This window comes from Desmodus rotundus, chromosome 9, assembly GCF_022682495.2.
Source record: "Desmodus rotundus isolate HL8 chromosome 9, HLdesRot8A.1, whole genome shotgun sequence".
Taxonomy (NCBI): domain Eukaryota; kingdom Metazoa; phylum Chordata; class Mammalia; order Chiroptera; family Phyllostomidae; genus Desmodus; species Desmodus rotundus.
Window position 1 is genome coordinate 109,399,905 of NC_071395.1, and position 21,293 is coordinate 109,421,197.

Here is a 21,293-nt window from a genome sequence, read left to right on the forward strand (position 1 = left end):
GGTGTGCGCTTGGGAAGGACGCAGCACTCAGGGCTGACACCCAGCCTGGCAGTGGGAACAGTATCATCCCCAACCTGCCTCCAGGCAGCCCCTCCACAGGGCGGCTCAGACCCCCTCCCACCCTGTCCCCTGTTCCTCCCTAAGGGAGCCTCATCCCAGCCCTGAGTCTCTCTGAAGCAGAGGCCCCTGTGGGGACATGACAAGGAAGGCGAAGTGGCCTTTTCCCTCAGCCTCAGTTTGTCCTGGGTGGTTCTCCCCACATCTCCGCATGTGTCACTGGCTAGGGGCTCTGGGCAAACTCACTGCACCAGGGACACTGCTGAGGCCAACCGCCTCTGGAGTGACGGTCCCTCACCTCCCTCTCTTCCTGCACAAGGTCCCCTCCTCTTCTTGTTACCTGCATCCTCCTTCTCCATACCAATTTTGCCTCCTCCTTCTTAAAAAAATATTTCCATATTTGTGATTTCTTTCAACCTTTGGAGTGTTCTGTGTTTGCAACCATTGGGACAATTGTGACCCCATGCAGGTGGGGCCCTGAAGCCCCATCCAACCCAAGGTCAGTCCATGCTGCTGGGGGGGTCTCGGGGTTGACATCAGGCCTGGCACCCAAGGCCTTGGGACCCAGGGACAGACCCTTCTGCTGATCTCTTTGTCCTTTCTGCTGCATTGTGGCCTCAGGACAAAGGAAGGACCAGGGTGGTAGAGAAAGGGACACCAGAGCAAGGCCCACAGCCCCAGCATCACAGCTGTGAGTGTCCAGGGACTTGGGTCCTCTGTCCTGAGGCAGGGCCACGCTGCATCTAGAAGCACTGGCCCTGCTGACCACAGTCACTTTGTAACCAAAGTTCTTCTCCTGCTTGAGGCTCTCTCGTTAACACAAGATGACAAAGACCATGGGGGCTACTGGTTCTCAGGATGGGGCGGCCCGCTTCCCACAGAGCCCTTCTGAGGCCTGTTCACCCAGAGGACGGCCCCGAGCATGCTCAGGAACAGGGGCAGCTTCAGGATGACCAGGAGCAGGAAGTGGACACTGCTGAGCAGGGACCTGCATGCGGGGGACACAATGACAGAAGTGAGCTGCCTCCCAGGACCCCTCCTCCCAGCTCAGCCCCTCCCAGGTTGTGGGTTCCCATAACCCATGTGAGGGCAGGCCTGGGTCCCCAGGCTGACATTGGCCTCCACCTCCCTGACTCTCTTCCTTCATCCTTATTCTCATCCTTGGGTGCTCTACTAGGGGGGAAATGATGGGGGTCCTTATAAGAAGCAGAAGAGATTAGGACACAGACTCCCACAAGGGAAAATCATGAGAAGACACAGGGAGAAGACAGCCGTCTACAAGCCAAGGACAGAGGCCTCGGGAGAAGCTAGCCCAGGGACACAGGGACGCAGATGTCTGGCTCCAGAATTGTCCACAGAGAACGTCAGCTCTTCACGCCGTCCAGCTGCGGTGCTGTGCTGTGGCCCCCGAGCTGACTGATGCAGGGAGAGTCTCTAATACATCTCCATTCACTGAGTTTTATACAGTATATTCATCTGCCAATTAATTAATTAACTCTATGTGGCACACTCATTATCTCTCCATTGTAAGTGCTTAGAGGGCAGAGCCTGATTATTTTCTTCATCCTCGATCCCCTGTGTTCCCTAAATCAGTGACAGTCATGGGTGGGGGCTCAACAGTTATTCACCCCATAAATGAATGAGATACCCATCCAATGCTGATCAAAGACCCTAGCTGGTACTTACATCTCATTTTGATTCATGAAATTTAAAATGTTCTTGCGTTTATGTATTAAAACCAGGTCAAGGGAAAGCAACTATCAAAACAGAGGGCAAAGGGGAGAGGGGACAGAGGGTTCCCAGGGTGGAGAGACGGGGGAGGTCCCACAGGGACAGGGTGGGAAGGCTGGGCAGCAGGAGAGCACAGCAGGTCCAGACACAGAGTCCAAGGGCCAAGGAGGGAGGGGAGGTGGGAGGAAAGGGGCTGCTCTGTGTCCAGAAAGCCCCTGTGCCGCAGGGCTGGGCAGGGTGCTGGGAAGCAGGAGGGAGACTCAGTGTCTCCCTCTGTGAAATGGGAACATGAGTATCTGCCCTTCCTCCTCAGGAGGGGGTCACCTGGGGGTCAAAGCATGAACAGGACAATGGACAGGAAAGCCTTGTGACAGCTGCCAGGTGCTCTGGAGACACAGGGGACAGCTATCTATGCTGTTGCCATAGCAGTAACTAGGGAGACAGGACCTCCCAGGCCTCCCTGTGCTCCCAGAATTTGGACCCAGAGCCATCCTTGTAGCCCATGACCCCTGTGCTCCCACAGCCTGACATGCCCCCTGCCCCAACTATCTGCTCCTCCACATCCCACCCTGTCAACTCCACAGGGGATGCTCCCCATATATGTGACCAGCTCAGTACCATTCTGGGACACAGGACTTCGCTCAGTGAAGTGGGACCAATGAATGAAGGAGAACAAACCTCCAGGTTCCCTGAGCTCCAGGAGGCAGGACCAGGAGTGGGGGTCACCACAGACTCTGTGCTACCTGAGAGCAAGTGGTAGGGGCCCCTGCATCCTGGCTGGGACAGGGGCTACAAATAGTCCCCACACTGGAGAAGTTAGGGACAAGTGGGCCACAGGGAACAGCAGCATCTGAGCTGACTTACCTTCCATTGGGGTGCAGGCTGGTCACAGTCGGGGAGCTTGTAGGGACTTCTGTGGTGACCGGCTCTGTGAACGTGGTGGTGGAGGTGGTGGCCGACACTGTAGTGGCTGCTTGGCACACAGAACAGATTACCTGCCACCCTGCCTGCCTGGCTCCCGTAGCCCTGCACGTGGCTCACAGCCTGGAGGCGTGGGGGCTGCCCTGGTTCAGGAGCCTGGAGCTGGGCCATGGGAAGGGGCCTATAGGACCCTGGACCACTCCTGTGTCCTCGGCCTCTGGCAGACTCAGGGCCTCGGAAGGTGGTAGTGTGGGCACAGGTCCCAGAGGGACATGGAGCCGGCCATGGAAGGGTGAGGGGGCCCAGGACTGCCTCAGGTCAAGGGCAGCTGGAGTTCAGCTGAAGGTTAGACACTCCTGCTGCATGTGACACATGTTTGGCCTAAACCTGTCCTGTTTTGCTTACCCAGTAAGGAAGGGGGCTGCCCGGTGCTCCCATACCCGAGATCTGTGACATCTAAGGTCACGGTCAGCCCTGAATCACCACATTCAGGATGAGCCTGCACATCAGACAAGTTATTACGTTTCTGCACCTAAAGCAGTTCCTTCTCAGGAACATGGTGGAATCCGCGACACAACGAATGGGCCACTCTCTGCAGCTGTCACAAGACGCCCAGGTTCCAGGTGTCCTGGGGACTGCGTTGAGTGTGTCCCACCGGCCACCACCATAAGTGCCCGGTGAGCTGCAGCTGGCTGTCCGAGGGTCAGCAGAAGCAGAACCCATCAGACGAACTTGTTCCCACCATGGCTCTCCCAGGACCGCCTGCACTGGGAAGGCCTTAGGAAGTGACCGTCCATAAGCCCAGGTGCACAAACAGCTCATGGTGGGATTTCCGGCAGCCAGATGCAACTGTTTGACTTGGAGGCCTCTCCAGACCTCAGGGACTTGGCCATAGCACCCCAATTGTGGAAGCAGGGACGGGGTCAGCAGCTGAGAGTCCTGGCCCAAAACTCCACAAACCGCAGGGACACCAGGGTGCCAGGACAGCAATGGCAGGAACTGGGATCTCTGGGTCCCACCAGGCTGAACCAGGGCCGTCACCACGATCTCTCTGGACAACAGGTCAGGCACGGAGATGTGCAGAGAAACTCAGTGTGCCCAGAAAGGCCTGGCCCCATCCCAGAGGAGCCCCCAGAGCCTAAGAGCCACTAAGAGACACTGTGCCCCTCAGAACCCAGTGAGCAGCAGGTCCATGAGACCTCAGGAATCAACCACCCTCTGTGACAGTTTCTTCTGAGTGAGCACAGTCCCTGGACAGGGACCTCAGGGGCCAGGACAGAGCAGTCCCTGAAGTCACACAGTCATACATACACATGTTCTTACCTGGGCCAATGGTCACTTTAACTCGGACCCCATGGTCAGTTCCAGTTCTCTCAATCCCACACCAGTAAGTGCCTGCATCCCCCCGCCTGAGCTTCTCCATGGTCACGGTGAAGGTGTGGCTGGTCTGATTGTCCCTGATGGACACACGGTCCCTCTTCACCTCCCAATTTGATCCAGTGGTTTTAACAAGGAACTTGCAGCTTATGAATTCAGCTCCTTGACACCAGTACTTCACATAGGACTCCCACCTGGGTTCATAGTGACACTGCACAGTCAGCCAGCCCTGCTCAGGGCCTGTCACTTCTCCTGGACCCCGGATGACAGCTGATGGGTCCGATGAGCCTGGAAAACACAAACCCATGTGCCTCACCTTCCCCCCAACCCCCACCCTGAGGGCAGGGCCACAGCCTCCTGCCCAGTGACAGCCCCATAAGTCCACATGTCCGGTGAGAGGTATAGAGTCCAGGGAGGAATCGCCTTCCTCGAGACAGAGCCTTGTCCTTCAAATTTCCACATGGTCAGAGCTGCCTCCAAAATCACCTGAAAGCACAACCCCAGATCTCAAAGACAACGACACTGACACTGAGCAGTAACAGCTTCTGGCAAATCACTGCTCCCCTTCCTGTGGCCAAGAAATCCTTGTGTCTCCTCCATGTCCTTTGTCATCTCATCTGTGTCACACTGGTCTCCTGGGGAGGAAGCAGCAGAGGTCCCATTTCCAGAGGAGGGCGGGGTTGGCTGACCTGTGCCCGGGGCCTGGGAGGCCTGGGGCCTGGGAGGCCCGGCTGGGGCGCCTGTCGCACCTGGCCCTGCAGAGGATGGTCCAGGTGGTTCTGATGGCTCTGGTGGTTCCAACCTGAGCCCCGCCCCCTGCGGGAGGGCCTCTGACAGTGACCAAAGTGGTGACACCAAACATGGAACCCACATCACACAATCCCATTTTCTCCATGGAATTTTCTCAACTTCAGTGTAAGATAAAAACCCCTGGGCTAGGACCTCTTGTGTCCTGTAGATTTTTCTTAACCTTTCTAAAAAGGATCTTAGCAAAAAATAAAAAGTGAGAAAACTGACAAGCCTTGTTACCTCCTCCCTTCAAACCAACAGCCTACACAGGACATCCACCCACACAGTAGTCTCCATGTGATCTTTTTCTGAAGGCGGTCAGAGCAAAGGAAATAAACCAAATCAGACTTCCATCAGTAATGCTTTATGTTGATAAACCCAAGGCAGACTGGTTCACAAAATGATAGACTCTTATTTGCTGCCAATCCCAGAAAGTACGAATGTTGTAGTGTACAAGGGGGACCATAAAAACTGAAATTATCTTCTGTCAGGTCATCCCCTTATAAAGTACAGGCTTCCCCCACTAGGTGAGTGTTCTAGGAACCCATCTGTGTCAGTGTACCAGCTGGCGTTGTTGTGAGAGGCTGTGTCTGGCTACAGTGATTTTTTTTTTTTTTGAAGACTCTTTCCAGGTGTTTGCCCATTTCATGAGTGGTTTACCATCGCCCAGGCCCCAACCCACTGAGCTTTCAGCAGTTTCTGACCCAAAATGGCATGACCCCCCTGGCCCACCCTCCCTCTGCACCCAATCTTGCCCCCAAGGAACTTTTTTTATTTCCCTGGATGAAAAAAACCCTTCAGGGAAACACATTGCTGATGTGGAAGAGGTGAAACAAAAAAGCAACAGAAGCCCTACAAGGCATGAAAATTGACGAGTTCAAAAATGTTTGGAGCAGTGGAAGAAACACCTGGACAGGTGTATGCATCCGATGGAGAGGACTTGGACAGTGACCGAAGTTTAAACATGTAAGAATAAATACACAATTTTTTATAAATAAATTCCGGGGATCTTTTGTTGCCCCTTCGTACGTTTGGGCTGAAACCGGAAGTGCATGGCAGCAACGGACTCCAGCCACTTCAAACACTTTTCTCAGGTCACTCACAGAACTTGCGCAGACACTGGCCATTGCGGAGACCTGTCATAAACAGGTCCCTAAAAACTTCCGAGATTGAAATCATCCCGTGCGTGTCTGAGTCCAGTTCAGCTGAGGTCGGGACCAAGAGTGGAAACATTTACACATGTGCAGAAGCTAAAACACACACGTCTTCAACAACCAAGAGTGAAGAAAAGCATCATGATAAAAATGTTTAAATGTTTTAACTAAATAGAAAGGGAAAGAGCTACAAATAAAAACTGGGGGACAGAGCTTAAAGAGTAGAGCAGTCTCCTTTAGACAGCACGCCAGTCCCCAGAATCTGTGAACATGTCCCTTGTTTGGCAGCAGGCAGGGACTCTGCAGGTGTGAAGAAGTTTAAGGCCCAGAGATGGGGAGAGTATCTGGATGGCCCAGGTGGGCCCAGTGGAATCCAGCCCCAAGCACCAAGGTTCTGGTTCCTGGGACGCTCACCTGGGAGGATGGGAAGCAGCAGACAGGACAGCCAGGTGGCCCCGCCTCCCTAGACTTGGTCCTCTCTGAGCATCAAGCCCCAGCTGTGCCCAAGGGCTGACATTTGGCCCAGAATGGGCATCTTCTAACCTCTGGTCTTGCCTCCCTGTGACACTGCTCCACACGTCTCCGACATTGTGTGGACCACACTGTTGATGGTCTGGCCTTGCTTTGTCCTGAGCAGAAACTCAGGCAGGCAGGTGAGCTGGGTGGGGTGACAGTCCAGAGGGTCTGTCCACCCTGGCTCGCTGCCTGTCCCCACTGGGTACTCTGAGTGATTTAGGGAAGGTTGCTCAGCTCTGGCTACAAGTCACCACCACCTGAGGAGGCTCTGAAACCACCCAGGTTCCTGAGCCCCGCCCTGACTGAGAGGGTCTGAGCTCCTGAAAGTCCCCAGGGTTGGACTCACTCATTGGCCCTGTGCGTGGGGCAGGGCCAGGGTGAGGAACTCCATCCCAACTGGGGTGCCTCTGCTTGTTGCCCTACCTGGCAGAGGACAGGAGACAGCAGACACTCGTTTTTCATTTCACCCAAAGGGTCTGGAAGCTGGACTGGACGTGTCCCTTCCCTGAGGACAGATCCTCTTTGTGTCCCGCCCAGCCCCAGTTATGCCTGTTCCTAAAGCCCCGCCCCACTCACCTGGGACAAAGAGCAGGAGCAGAGGTGGGAGCAGCCACATGGTCCTGGTGCCCAGTTCTCTCCCTGGGGACCATCAAATGCCAGTGACCTCCAAAAACTTAATGTGGCCTAGAGAGACACTACAGTCGATTTTGCTAAATAATTTTTTTTGTCTCTCTCTGCCACTTCCGTTCGACGTTGTCTCCAGTTCCTTCCTCATTTCACTAAGGATCAGACAGGCAGTGTCTTCACTGACCAGTGCATGGCGGATGTGTCTCAATGATTTGCGGGGAAGCAGAGCGTCCAGGCCTGGCCAGGCCTCCTCTTGCCCATGAGTGTGTGAGGAGCTGAAAAGGCTCTCACCTCTGGTCCCAAGGAGTGAGGGGGATGCGCTGGGTGTGCGCTTGGGAAGGACGCAGTGCTCAGGGCTGACACCCAGCCTGGCAGTGGGAACAGTATCATCCCCAACCTGCCTCCAGGCAGCCCCTCCACAGTGCAGTTCAGACCCCCTCCCACCCTGTCCCCTGTTCCTCCCTAAGGGAGCCTCATCCCAGCCCTGAGTCTCTCTGAAGCAGAGGCCCCTGTGGGGACATGACAGGGAAGGAGAAGTGGCCTTTTCCCTCAGCCTCAGTTTGTCCTGGGTGGTTCTCCCCACATCTCCGCATGTGTCACTGGCTAGGGGCTCTGGGCAAACTCACTGCACCAGGGACACTGCTGAGGCCAACCGCCTCTGGAGTGACGGTCCCTCACTCCCCCTCTTCCTGCACAAGGTCCCCTCCCCTTCTTGTTACCTGCATCCTTCTCCATACCAATTTTGCCTCCTCCTTCTTAAAAAAATATTTCCATATTTGTGATTTTTTTCAACCTTTGGAGTGTTCTGTGTTTGCAACCATTGGAGCAATTGTGACCCATGCGGGTGGGGCCCTGAACCCCCATCCAACCCAAGGTCAGTCCATGCTGCTGGGGGGGTCTCGGGGTTGACATCAGGCCTGGCACCCAAGGCCTTGGGACCCAGGGACAGACCCTTCTGCTGATCTCTTTGTCCTTTCTGCTGCATTGTGGCCTCAGGACAAAGGACGGAGCAGGTCAGTGAAGAAAGGGACACCAGAACAAGGACCAGAGGCCCAGCATCACAGCTGTGAGTGTCCAGGGACTTGGGTCCTCTGTCCTGAGGCAGGGCCACGCTGCATTAGAAGCACTGGCCCTGCTGGCCACAGTCACTTTGCAGCAAAAGTTCTTCTCCTTCTGCTTGAGGCTCTCTCGTTAACACAAGATGACAAAGACCATGGGGGCTACTGGTTCTCAGGATGGGGTGGCCCGTCTCCCACAGAGCCCCGCTGAGGCCTGTTCACCCAGAGGACGGCCCCGAGCATGCTCAGGAACAGGGGCAGCTTCAGGATGACCAGGAGCAGGAAGTGGACACTGCTGAGCAGGGACCTGCATGCGGGGGACACAATGACAGAAGTGAGCTGCCTCCCAGGACCCCTCCTCCCAGCTCAGCCCCTCCCAGGTTGTGGGTTCCAATAACCCATGTGAGGGCAGGCCTGGGTCCCCAGGCTGACATTGGCCTCCACCTCCCTGACTCTCTTCCTTCATCCTTATTCTCATCCTTGGGTGCTCTACTAGGGGGGAAATGATGGAGGTCCTTATAAGAAGTGGAAGAGATTAGGACACATACCCCCACAAGGGGAAACTATGAGAAGACACAGGGACAAGACGGCTGTTGACAAGCCAAGGACAGAGGCCTCGGGAGAAGCCAGCCCTGGGACAGGGGGACGCAGATGTCTGGCTCCAGAATTGTCCACAGAGAACGTCAGCTCTTCACGCCGCCCAGCTGGGATGCTGTACTCGGCCCCCGAGCTGACTGATGCAGGGAGAATCCATAATTCATCTCCATTCACTGAGTTTTATACAGTATATTAATCTGCCAATTAATTAATTAACTCTATGTGGCACAGTCATTATCTCTCCATTGTAAGTGCTTAGAGGGCAGAGCCTGATTATTTTCTTCATCCTCGATCTCCTGTGTTCCCTAAATCAGTGACAGTCATGGGTGGGGGCTCAACAGTTATTCACCCCATAAATGAATGAGATACCCATCCAATGCTGTTCAAAGACCCTAGCTGGTACTTACATCTCATTTTGATTCATGAAATTAAAAATGTTCTTTCTTTTATGTATTGAAACCAGGTCAAGGGAAAGCAACTGTCAAAACAGAGGGCAAAGGGGAGAGGGGACAGAGGGTTCCCGGGGTGGAGAGACGAGCTAGGTGACTGGGTGGGAAGGCTGGGCAGCAGGTCCAGACACAGAGTCCAAGGGCCAAGGAGGGAGGGGAGGGGGGAGGAAAGGGGCTGCCCTCGTCCAGAAAGCCCCTGTGCTGCAGGGCTGGGCAGGGCACTGGGAAGCAGGAGGGAGGCTCAGTGTCTCCCTCTGTGAAATGGGAATGTGCGTATCTACCCTTCCTCCTCAGGAGGGGATCAATGGGGGGTCAAAGCATGAACAGGACAATGGACAGGAAAGCCCTGTGACAGCTGCCAGGTGCTCTGGAGACACGAGGGACAGTCACTGTCTCTGCTGTTCCCATAGCAGTAACTAGGGAGGCAGGACTTCCCAGGCCCTCCCTGTGCTCCCAGAATTTTGACCACGAGCCATCCTTGTAGCCCATGACCCCCCTGCCCCCACAGCCTGACACTCTCTCTGCCCCAACCACCTGCTCATCCTCATCCTACCCTGTCAGCTCCACAGAGGATGCTCCCCATCCATGTGACCAGACTCAGCACCATTCCGGGAACACAGGACTTTGCTCAGTTAAGTGGGATGGATGAATGAAGGAGAACAAAACTCCGAATGCCCTGAGCTCCAGGAGGCAGGCCCGGTTGCGGGGGCGGGGGTCACCATAGACTCTTTGCTACCTGAGAGCAAGTATAGGGGCCCCTGCATCCTGGCTGGGACAGGGGCTACAAATAGTCCCCACACTGGAGAAGTTAGGGACAAGCGGGCCACAGGGAACAGCAGCATCTGAGCTGACTTACCTGCCATCAGGTTGTTGGCTGGTCACAGTCGGAGAGCTTGTAGGGACTTCCCTGGTGACTGGCTCTGAGAACGTGGTGGTGAAGACGTTATGATTAACACTGTAGTGGCTGCTTGGCACACAGAACAGATTACCTGCCACCCTGCCTGCCCGCCTCCCGCAGCCCTGCACATGGTTGTCAGCCTGGAGGCGTGGGGGCTGCCCTCTTGAGGAGCCTGGAGCTGGGCCATGTGAAGGGGCCTATAGCCTGGACTGCTCCTATGTCCTCAGCCTCTGGCAGACTCAGGGCCTCGGAAGGTGGTAGTGTGGGCACAGGTCCCAGAGGGACATGGAGCTGTCCCTGGAAGGGTGAGGTGGCCCAGGACTGCCTCAGGTCAAGGGCAGCTGAAGTTCAGCTGAAGGTTAGACACTCTCCGTTATGACAGGGCCTCTGCCAATGCCTCCCCCGTCTGATTGATCCAGCCAGGACAAGAGCTATGGGGGACTGCCCAGTGGCTCCCATACCGGATGTCTGTGACATCTAAAGTGGGGACCAGCCCTGAGCAACATCACCACATTCAGGATGAGCCTGCACATCAGACAAGTTATTACGTTTCTGCACCTAAAGCAGTTCCTTCTCAGGAACATGGTCAGGAATCCACGACACAACGAACGGGCCACTCTCGGCAGCTGTCACAAGACGCCCAGGTTCCAGGTGTCCTGGGGACTGTGTTGAGTGTGTCCCCCCGGCCGCCACCATAAGTGCCCAGTGAGCTGCAGCTGGCTGTCCGAGGGTCAGCAGAAGCAGAACCCATCAGACGAACTTGTTCCCACCATGGAGCTCCCAGGACCGCCTGCACTGGGAAGGCCTTGGGAAGTGACCGTCCATAAGCCCAGGTGCACAAACAGCTCCTGGTGGGATTTCCGGCAGCCAGATGCTACTGTTTGACTTGGAGGCCTCTCCAGACCTCAGGGACTGGGCCACAGCACCCCAACTGTGGAAGCAGGGACAGGGTCAGAAGCTATGAGTCCCGGCCCAAAACTCCACAAACGGCAGGGACACCTGGACACCAGGGTGCCAGGACAGCACTGGCAGGAACTGGGATCTCTGGGTCCCACCAGGCTGAACCAGGGCTGTCACCACTATCTCTCTAGACAACAGGCCAGGCACGGAGCTGTGTGGAGAAACTCAGTGTGCCCAGAGAGGCCTGGACCCGTCCCAGAGGAGCCTCCGGAGCCCGAGAGCCACTAAGAGACGCCCTGTCCCTCCAAGCCCATGTGAGCAGCAGGTCCCATGAGACCTCAGGACTCAACCACCCTCTGTGACAGTTCCCTCTGAGTGAGCACAGTCCCTAGACAGGGACCTCAAGGACCAGGACAGAGCAGGCCCTGAAATCACACAGCCACACATACACAGTCTCTTACCTGAGCCAACATCCACTTTAACTGCGACCCCATGGTCAGTTCCAGTTCTCTCAATCCCACACCAGTAAGTGTCTATATCCTCCTGCCTGAGCTTCTCCATGGTCACAGTGAAGGTGTGGCTGGTCTGATTGTCCCTGATGGACACACGGTCCCTCTTCACCTCCCACTCTGATCCATTGGTTTGAACGAGGATCTTGCAGCTCCTCCAATCAGCTCCTCGACACAAGTACTTCACGTAGGTCTCCCACCCGGGGTCATAGCGACACTGCACAGTCAGCCAGCCCTGCTCAGGGCCTGTCACTTCTTCTGGACCCGTGATGACAGGTGGTGGATGTAGTGAGCCTGGAAAACACAAACCCATGTGCTTCACCTTCCCCCCAACCCCCACCCTGAGGGCAGGGCCACAGCCTCCTGCCCAGTGACAGTCCCATAAGTCCACGTGCCTGGTGAGAGGTATAGAGTCCCAGAAGGAATCACCTTCCTCGAGACATACCCTTGTCCTTCAAATTTCTTCGTGGTCAGAGCCGCCTCCAAAATCACCTGAGAGCACAACCCCAGATCTCAAAGACACCGACGCTGACACTGAGCAGTAACAGCTTCTGGCAAATCACCGCTCCCCTTCCTGTGGCCAAGAAATCCTTGTGTCTCCTTAATGTCCCTTGTCATCTCATCTGTGTCACACTGGTCTCCTGGGGAGGTAGCAGCAGAGGACCCATTTCCACAGGAGGGTGGGGCTGGCTGACCTGTGCCTGGGGGCCTAGGAGGCCCAGATGGGGCGCCTGTCGCACCTGGCCCTGAAGAGGATGGTCCAGGTGGTTCTGATGGCTCTGGTGGTTCCATCGTGAGCCCCGCCCCCTGCAGGAGTGTCTCTGACAGTGACCAAAGTCGTGACACCAAACATGGAACCCACGTCACACAATCCCATTTTTTCCATGGAATTTTCTCAACTTCAGTGTAAGATAAAAACCCCTGGGCTAGGACCTCTTGTGTCCTGTAGATTTTTCTTAACTTTTCTGAAAAGGGTCTTAGCAAAAGATAAAAAGTGAGAAAACTGACAAGCCTTGTTACCTCCTCCCTTCAAACCAACAGCCTACACAGGACACCCGCCCACACAGTAGTCTCCATGTGATCTTTGTCCGAAGGTGCTCAGAGCAAAGGAAATAAACCAAATCAGACTTCCATCAGTAATGCTTTATGTTGATAAACCCAAGGCAGACTGGTTCACAAAATGATAGACTCTTATTTGCTGCCAATCCCAGAAAGTACGAATGTTGTAGTGTACAAGGGGGACCATAAAAACTGAAATTATCTTCTGTCAGGTCATCCCCTTATAAAGTACAGGCTTCCCCTACTAGGTGAGTGTTCTAGGAACCCATCTGTGTCAGTGTACCAGCTGGCGTTGTTGTGAGAGGCTGTGTCTGGCCACAGTGATTTTTTTTTTTTTGAAGACTCTTTCCAGGTGTTTGCCCATTTCATGAGTGGTTTACCATTGCCCAGGCCCAAACCCACTGAGCTTTCAGCAGTTCCTGACCCAAAATGGCATGACCCCCCTGGCCCACCCTCCCTCTGCACCCAATCTTGCCCCCAAGGAACTTTTTTTATTTCCCTGGATGAAAAAAACCCTTCAGGGAAACACATTGCTGATGTGGAAGAGGTGAAACAAAAAAACAACAGAAGCCCTACAAGGCATGAAAATTGACAAGTTCAAAAATGTTTGGAGCAGTGGAAGAAATACCTGGACCGGTGTACGCATCCGATGGAGAGGACTTGGACAGTGACTGAAGTTTAAACATGTAAGAATAAATACCGTATTTTTCAGAATATAAGAGACACTTTTCCTCCCAGATTTGGGAGGAAAATGGGGGTGCATCTTATAGTCTGAATGTAGCTTACCTGGCTGGGGGCGGGGCAGGGACTGGGCAGAGGTGGAGCAGGGTTTTTTTCCCCCTATTTTCCTCCTCTAAAACCTACGTATGTCTTATGGTCTGGTGCGCCTTATACTCCAAAAAATACGATACACAATTTTTTATAAATAAATTCCGGGGATCTTTTGTTGCCCCTTCATACGTTTGGGCTGAAACCGGAAGTGCATGGCAACAACGGACTCCAGCCACTTCAAACACTTTTCTCAGGTCACTCACAGAACTTGCGCAGACACTGGCCATTGCGGAGACCTGTCATAAGCAGGTCCCTAAAAACTTCCGAGATTGAAATCATCCCGTGCGTGTCTGAGTCCAATTCAGCTGAGGTCGGGACCAAGAGCGGAAACGTTTGCACATGTGCAGAAGCTAAAACACACACGTCTTCAACAACCAAGAGTGAAGAAAAGCATCACGATAAAAATGTTTAAATCTTTTAACTAAATAGAAAGGGAAAGTGCTACAAATAAAAACTGGGGGACAGAGCTTAAAGAGTAGAGCAGTCTCCTTTAGACAGCACGCCAGTCCCCAGAATCTGTGAACATGTCCCTTGTTTGGCAGCAGGCAGGGACTCTGCAGGTGTGAAGAAGTTTAAGGCCCAGAGATGGGGAGAGTATCTGGATGGCCCAGGTGGGCCCAGTGGAATCCAGCCCCAAGCACCAAGGTTCTGGTTCCTGGGGCGCTCACGTGGGAGGATGGGAAGCAGCAGACAGGACAGCCAGGTGGCCCCGCCTCCCTAGACTTGGTCCTCTCTGAGCATCAAGCCCCAGCTGTGCCCAAGGGCTGACATTTGGCCCAGAATGGGCATCTTCTAACCTCTGGTCTTGCCTCCCTGTGACACTGCTCCACACGTCTCCGACATTGTGTGGACCACACTGTTGATGGTCTGGCCTTTGCTTTGTCCTGAGCAGAAACTCAGGCAGGCAGGTGAGCTGGGTGGGGTGACAGTCCAGAGGGTCTGTCCACCCTGGCTCACTGCCTGTCCCCACTGGGTACTCTGAATGATTTAGGGAAGGTTGCTCAGCTCTGGCTACAAGTCACCACCACCTGAGGAGGCTCTGAAACCACCCAGGTTCCTGAGCCCCGCCCTGACTGAGAGGGTCTGAGCTGGAGTCCAGCGTCTGAGCTCCTGAAAGTCCCCAGTGTTGGACTCGCTCATTCGTTCCTCTCCTGTGCGTGGGGCAGGGCCAGGGTGAGGAACGCCATCCCCACAGGGGTGCTTCTGCTTGTTGCCCTACCTGGCAGAGGACAGGAGACAGCAGACACTCGTTTTCCATTTCACCCAAAGGGTCTGGAAGCTGGACTGGACTTGTCCCTTCCCTGAGGACAGTTCCTCTCTGTGTCCCGCCCAGCCTCAGTGATGCCTGTTCCTAAAGCCCCGCCCCACTCACCTGGGACAAAGAGCAGGAGCAGAGGTGGGAGCAGCCACATGGTCCTGGCGCTGCGCTCTCTCCCTGGGGACCATCAGATGCCAGTGCCTTCCAGGGATTTGAACAGACCCAGAGGGAAACTGCCTTTGCTCTGTCTAAATCATTGTTTTTTGTCTTTCTCATTGACTTCCCTTATTTGTTGTCTTCAGTTCCTTCCTAATTTCACTAAGTAGCGGAGAAGCAATGTCATCATTAACGAGTGTATGAGTGATGTGTCTCAATGACTAAGGTGAAGCAAAGCACCCAGGCCTGGCCAGGGCTCCGCTTGCCAGTGAGTGTGCAGAGCTGAGAAGGTGGTGCCAGCACATGGGATTGGACGTGCAGCGGAGCCGCACAGAGGAGCTCAGAGCTGGGTCCCAGGCAGCAAGGGAGGTGCTCCCACTTTGGGAAGGATGCAGCACAGAGGTCTAACACTCAGCCTGGCAGCAGGAACTGTCCTGTCCCCAACCTGCCTCCAGGCAGCCCCCTCCACAGGGTATCTCAGATCCCCTGTCTGCCCTGTCCCTGTGCCCCTCCCTCCGGACAGCCTCCTCCCTGCCCTGAATCACCCTGAAGCACCCAAGCCCAGTCTGTCCTGCTCTGAGCAGCTAAAACAGTAACCTCCTTTTGTTCTCACACATTGTCTCTCTCTCTCTCTCTCTCTCTCTCTCTCTCTCTCTCTCTCTCTCTCTCTCACACACACACACACACACACACACACACACACACACACTCCCTCCCTTTGAAACACAGGGTCTCAGGCACATTGTTTTAGGAAGAGAGACTGGGACCCTGAGACCTGCCTTTCTCAGCACCACAGCAACATGGTGCACAAGGGAAGAGCTATACTTGGACCAATGGCCATTGTAACTTGGACCTTAGGGTCAGCTCTGGCTCTCAGGCCCACACCAGTAAATGCCTGCAACACCGTGCCCGAGCTCCTCCGTGGCGCGTCGGGAAGCAGAGCCCACCTACCGACTGAATGTGCTGACGAGGCCCTGCTGAACAGGGGCTGCAAACCAGCTGCACAGAGCTGCAGAGTGCGCTCTCCACATCCCAGCTCCGTCCTTGGGGAAGTGAAGCTCATAAGGTCACTTTGATTTAAGGCAGCATTTCAATACACGCACATGAAGGAAGTAGAGTCACAGAATTTATTACTTACAGATCTGGGAATGAGGTGACCGGGAGGCAGCAATTAGCCAGGCGAAGGGCAGTCCTCTGTCCCAGGTCACAGGGAGCAGGAGACAGAGCAGGGTCGCAAGCACCTGTTACTTACAAGGTGGTGGGGGCGAAGGTCATTAACTTTTCAAGGGTTCACCTCTCAGTGGTTATTTTAAAAGGTGCCCCGGAAAAGCAAAGCAGGGTGTTAGGGCAGGAGACCTCAGTTCAAGTCTTCAGCTGAACAGCCAGCCCCTGGGTGGGAGCAGGGTGGTCTCGCTGCAGAATGCCTGGGCAGCGACTCAGAGGAACCCGTTGTCTTTCCCTCAGGTTGGTTGGTAATCATGCAGGGCCACGGTGAGCATGCGTTCCTTCTGACTGAGGTACACAGCCCTCCTCTTCCCCTTCTGCTCTGCTCCAGGGCTCTGGACAAGGACAGTGCAGCCGCTCCCGTCAACTCCCTCACACCACTGCTCCACGTGGCTCTCCCACAGCTGGCCATAGTGGCACTGGGCAATCACTTGTCAAGGAGAAAGCAGAGGGAAGGAAATAATGAAGAAAAGAGCAAAAATGAATGAAACAGGAAGTAAATACACGATAGAGAAGATCAACAAAGCCAACAACTGTTTGTTTATTTTTTTCTATTTCATGCCCCGGCAAGGTATTCACGATAGAAAGAGACGAGCTCAAAATAACCAATAATGGGAATGAAAGGGGACATCACCACACAACTTGCATATTTGAAAAGACAAAGGCACATAAAGTAATAAGAGGAAAAGATAGTAAAAGGATATCAAAACAAGTTTATGTCAATGTAGTTGAAATTAAGATGAAATAACAAATTCTTAGAAAAATAATGTACTAGAATTAGCGCAAAAAGAAACAGAAAACACAAATAATCCTACAGCTATCTAAATGACTCAAATCTATTATTCAAGGCCTCCCCCCAAAAAAATGCCAGGTTTACACAGCTTTAATAAAGAGTTTCCTGGCTTCCGGCCAAGATAGAGGCATCAGTGGATACATGTTGCCTCCTCACACAACCAAAAGAAGGACAACAACAAATTTAAAAACAAAAAACAACCAGAACTCCCAGAAAACTGAACTATATGGAAGTCCAACAACCAAAGAGTTAAAGAAGAAACATTCATCCAGACTGGTAGGAGGAGCAGACACAGGCAGCCAGGTGGAGAGGACACATGGCAAGGTGGTGGCTGGAGGACCGGGAGGTCGCACACTTGCCTGTGGATAAACTGGGAGGGAAAACTGGGGAGCAAGACAGACGCGAAACCCAGGGTTCCAGTGCCAGAAAAGAAAGCCTCAAAACCTCTGGCTGTAAAGACTTGTGTGGGTTGTGATGGCAGGAGAAACTCCCAGCCTCACAGGAGAGTTCGTTGGAGAGACCCACAGGGTCCTAGAACATATACAAACCCACCCACCTGGGGATCAGCCCCAGAAGGGCCCAATTTGCTTGTGGGTAGTGGGGGAAGTGACTGAAACTGGGACGAGAGCAGAGCAAGTGGCATTGTTCCCTCTCAGACCCCTCCCCCACATACAGAGCCACAACACAGTGATGTGGTTGCCCCACCCTGTCAAATACCCAAGGCTCCACCCCTGTCAATGTATCAGGCATGCCGAGACAAAAAAAATACGGCCCTAATGAAAGAACAGATCAAAACTCCAGAAAAGAATTAATCAGCAAAGAGATAGCCAACCTATCTGATGCAGAGTTGAAAACACTGGTAATCAGGGTGCTCACACAAATGGCTGAGCATGGTTGCAAAAAAAGAGGAAAAAGTAAAGGCTATGCAAAGTGAAATAATGAAAAATATAGGGGGAACCAAGAGTGAAAGGGAGGAAACTGGGACTCAGATCAATGATTTGGAGCAGAAAGAATAATAAACATTCAACCAGAACAGAATGAAGAAATAAGAATTCAAAAAAATGAGGAGAGGCTTAGGAACCTCCGGGACAACTTTAAATGTTCCAACATCCAAATCATAGGCATGCCAGAAGGAGAAGAAGAAGAGAAAGAAATTGAAAATTTATTTGAAAAAATAATGGAGAACTTCCCTAATCTGGCAAAGGAAATAGACTTCCAGGAAGTCCAGGAAGCTCAGAGAGTCCCAAAAAAGTTGGACCCAAGGAAGCACACACCAAGGCACCTCATAATTACATTACCCAAGATTAAAGATAAGAGAGAATCTTAAAAGCAGCACGAGAAAAGGAGATAATTACCTACAAGGAGTGCCCATTAGACTATCAGCTGATTTCTCAAAAGAAACCTTATGGGAAAGAAGGGGCTGGAAAGGAGTTTTGGAAATCATAAGAGGCAAGGACCTACATCCAAGATGACGCTATCCAGCAAGGCTATCATTTAGAATGGAAAGGCAGATAAAGGGCTTCCCAGATAAGGTCAAGTTAAAGGAGTTCATTTCCCCCAAGCCCTTATGCCATGTTAAGGGGACTTTTCTAAGAAAAAGAAGATAAAAATTATGAACAGTAAAATGACAGCAAACTCATAACTATCAACAACTGAACCTAAAAAAGAAAAGAAAAGAAAAGCAAACTAAGCAAACAACTAGAACAGGAACAGAATCACAGAAATGGAGATCACATGGAGGGTTATCAGCAGGAAGGGGGAAAGGAAGGGGAAGAATGGGGGGAAAAGGTACAGGAAATAAGAAGCATAAATGGTAGGTACAAAATAGACAGGGAGAGGTTAAGAATAATAGGAAACAGAGAAGCCAAAGAACTTCTATGTACGACCCATGGACATGAATGAAGATGAGGAAATGCTAGTGGAGGGGGGTGCAGGGCAGAGGGGAATAAATGGGCCAACTGTAATAGAATAATCAACAAAATATACTTTAAAAAAAAGAGTTTCCTAAACATTTAAGGAAGGAATGTTTATCATACAAAAAATTCTGAAGCGGAAGAAGATGCAACCCCAAGTCCAATGACTGAGAATAGCATAACCGTGGTGCCCAACTTGGCACGGGTGGGCGGGAAAGAAATATGGACAAACACCAGCCACGAGCATGAACACATGTCTGGAACAAAAACTCAGCCAAGAGGAACCCAGGGACATATAAGAAGGATAATGAATTACCACCAGGTCCCGCTTATGCCATGAATACAAAAGATGACCATTGCAAAATAAAAGTGTAATGAATATACCACATTTACAGAGTAAAAAAGAATAATCACGTGATTATTGGAACAGACACAGAAAAAAGGATTTGATAGAATTCAACAGCCCTTTGACTCGGAGACCTTTCTAGACCCTGGGGTTAACCACCGCTCCTCCACGGTGCTAGACCCCTTGCCCCTGAGACCAGATATGGGAGCAGGGACCAGAGCAGCAGCTATGAGTCCCAACTCCAAACTCCACAAACCGCAGGGACACCTGGACACCAAGGTGCCAGGACAGCACTGGCAGGAACTGGATTCTCTGGGTCCCACCAAGGAGGGTCCCTGTGGCCCCCAGGCTGAACCGGGACCATCACCGCGATCTCTCTAGACAACAGGCCAGGCACGGAGCTGTGCGGAGAAACTCAGTGTGCCCAGAAAGGCCTGGCCCCGTCCCAGAAGAGCCCTCAGAACCCAAGAGCCACTAAGAGATACCCTGCCCCTCTAAACCCACATGAGCTGCAGGTCCATGAGGCCTCAGGACTCAGCCACCCTCTGTGACAGTTCCTTCTGAGTGAGCACAATCCCTGGACAGGGACCTCAAGGACCAGGACAGAGCAGTCCCTGAAGTCACACAGCCACACATACACAGTCTCTTACCTGGGCCAATGGTCACTTTAACTGGGACCCCATGGTCAGTTCCACTTTTCTCAATCCCACACCAGTAAGTGTCTGTATCCTCCCGCCTGAGCTTCTCCATGGTCACGGTGAACACGTGGCTGGTCTGATTGTCCCTGATGGACACACGGTCCTCCTTCACCTCCCACTCTGATGCAGCAGTTCTAACAAGGATCTTGCAGTCACTCCACTCAGCTCCTTGACACCAGTACTTCACGTAGGGCTCCCACCCAGGTTCATAGTGACACTGCACGGTCAGCCAGCCCTGCTCAGGGCCTGTCACTTCCTCTGGACCCCTTATGGCAGCTGATGAGCCTGGAAAACACAAACCCATGTGCCTGTTACCTTTTCCCCACCCTCACTCTGAAGGCAGGGCCACAGCCTCCTGCACGGTGACAGCCCAATAAGTCCACGTGCCTGGTGAGAGATATAGAGTCCAGGGAGGAATCGTCTTCCTCGAGAAAGACTTTTGTCCTTCAAATTTCCACATGGTCAGAGCTGCCTCCAAAATCACCCGAGAGCACAACCCCAGATCTCAATGACACCGACACTGACACTGAGCAGTAACAGCTTCTGGCAAATCACCCCTCCCCTCCCTGTGACCAAGAAATCCTTGTGTCTCCTTAATGTCCCTTGTCATCCCATCTGTGTCACACTGGTCTCCTGGGGAGGAAGCAGCAGAGGACCCATTTCCACAGGAGGGCGGGGTGGCTGACCTGTGCCTGGGACCTGGGAGGCCCGGCTGGGGCGCCCACCGCACCTGGCCCTGCAGAGGATGGTCCAGGTGCTTCTGATGGCTCCAGTGGTTCCATCCTGAGCCCGCCCCCTGCGGGAGCGCCTCTGACAGGAACCAGAGTGGTAACACCAACTGTGGAACCCACGTCACACGATCCCATTTTCTCCATCGAATCACTTGGATTTCTTTGTCAAAAAGTAAACATGTGATTTTTTACGGACTGTCCATTCTGGTCCACCGACCCTTTGTCCCCCCTGCCAGCCCATGCTGCCCTGGCTGCTGTCGCTTTACAGGAAGGCAGGTGTCATTGAGCAAAGCTTTTCTCATCATATATGTTATGGTTCTTTTTAAAAATTTCTCTCATCTTTGAAAGAGTCAGGATTCAGAGACATGGTAGAGAAGCAACTGCAAGAGAAGCAACACTTCAAACACAGTGAAACATGACAACGGTCACCAGGCCGCAGTGACAGACGCTGGGATGTAGTGAGGCCCTTGGCAATGAGGAGAGCAGAGGCCCTTCCCCCAGGACAGACCCTTGGGTTTCTTACCCCACCTCAGTGATGCCCATTCCTAAAGCCCCGCCCCACTCACCTGGGACAAAGAGCAGGAGCAGAGGTGGGAGCAGCCACATGGTCCTGGAGCCGCGCTCTCTCCCTGGGGACCATCAAATGCCAGTGACCTCCAGGAACTGAACGGAACCCAGAGGGAAACTGCCTTTGATTTGTC

General features: G+C 53.1%; 3 protein-coding genes across 5 annotated transcripts; all 3 read right to left on the bottom strand.

Moving 5' to 3' along the window:
- Positions 1–287: 287 nt before the first annotated feature.
- On the bottom strand, positions 288–7,219 carry LOC128779320 (CMRF35-like molecule 5). 3 transcript variants are annotated; one of them, XM_053912056.2, is made up of 4 exons: positions 7,122–7,219; positions 4,033–4,374; positions 2,653–2,716; positions 288–1,045 (listed from the first exon to the last, which is right to left on the bottom strand). In XM_053912056.2, exons 1-4 carry the CDS (start codon positions 7,159–7,161, stop codon positions 901–903), a joined length of 591 nt encoding a protein of 196 aa, XP_053768031.1. In that variant the 5' UTR covers positions 7,162–7,219; the 3' UTR covers positions 288–900. The 3 variants fall into 3 exon arrangements, with proteins under 3 accessions (XP_053768031.1, XP_053768029.1, XP_053768030.1); XM_053912054.2 differs by having other exon boundaries at positions 2,653–2,761; XM_053912055.2 differs by having other exon boundaries at positions 878–1,045; positions 2,653–2,758.
- A 792-nt stretch (positions 7,220–8,011) lies between these two features.
- On the bottom strand, positions 8,012–14,885 carry LOC112298898 (CMRF35-like molecule 5). The gene is made up of 4 exons (XM_053911275.2): positions 14,846–14,885; positions 11,536–11,877; positions 10,133–10,196; positions 8,012–8,537 (listed from the first exon to the last, which is right to left on the bottom strand). Exons 1-4 carry the CDS (start codon positions 14,883–14,885, stop codon positions 8,393–8,395), a joined length of 591 nt encoding a protein of 196 aa, XP_053767250.1. The 3' UTR covers positions 8,012–8,392.
- A 1,106-nt stretch (positions 14,886–15,991) lies between these two features.
- Positions 15,992–21,293, bottom strand: LOC112298823 (CMRF35-like molecule 5). The gene is made up of 3 exons (XM_024553944.3): positions 21,159–21,293; positions 19,814–20,146; positions 15,992–16,541 (listed from the first exon to the last, which is right to left on the bottom strand). Exons 1-3 carry the CDS (start codon positions 21,196–21,198, stop codon positions 16,348–16,350), a joined length of 567 nt encoding a protein of 188 aa, XP_024409712.2. The 5' UTR covers positions 21,199–21,293; the 3' UTR covers positions 15,992–16,347.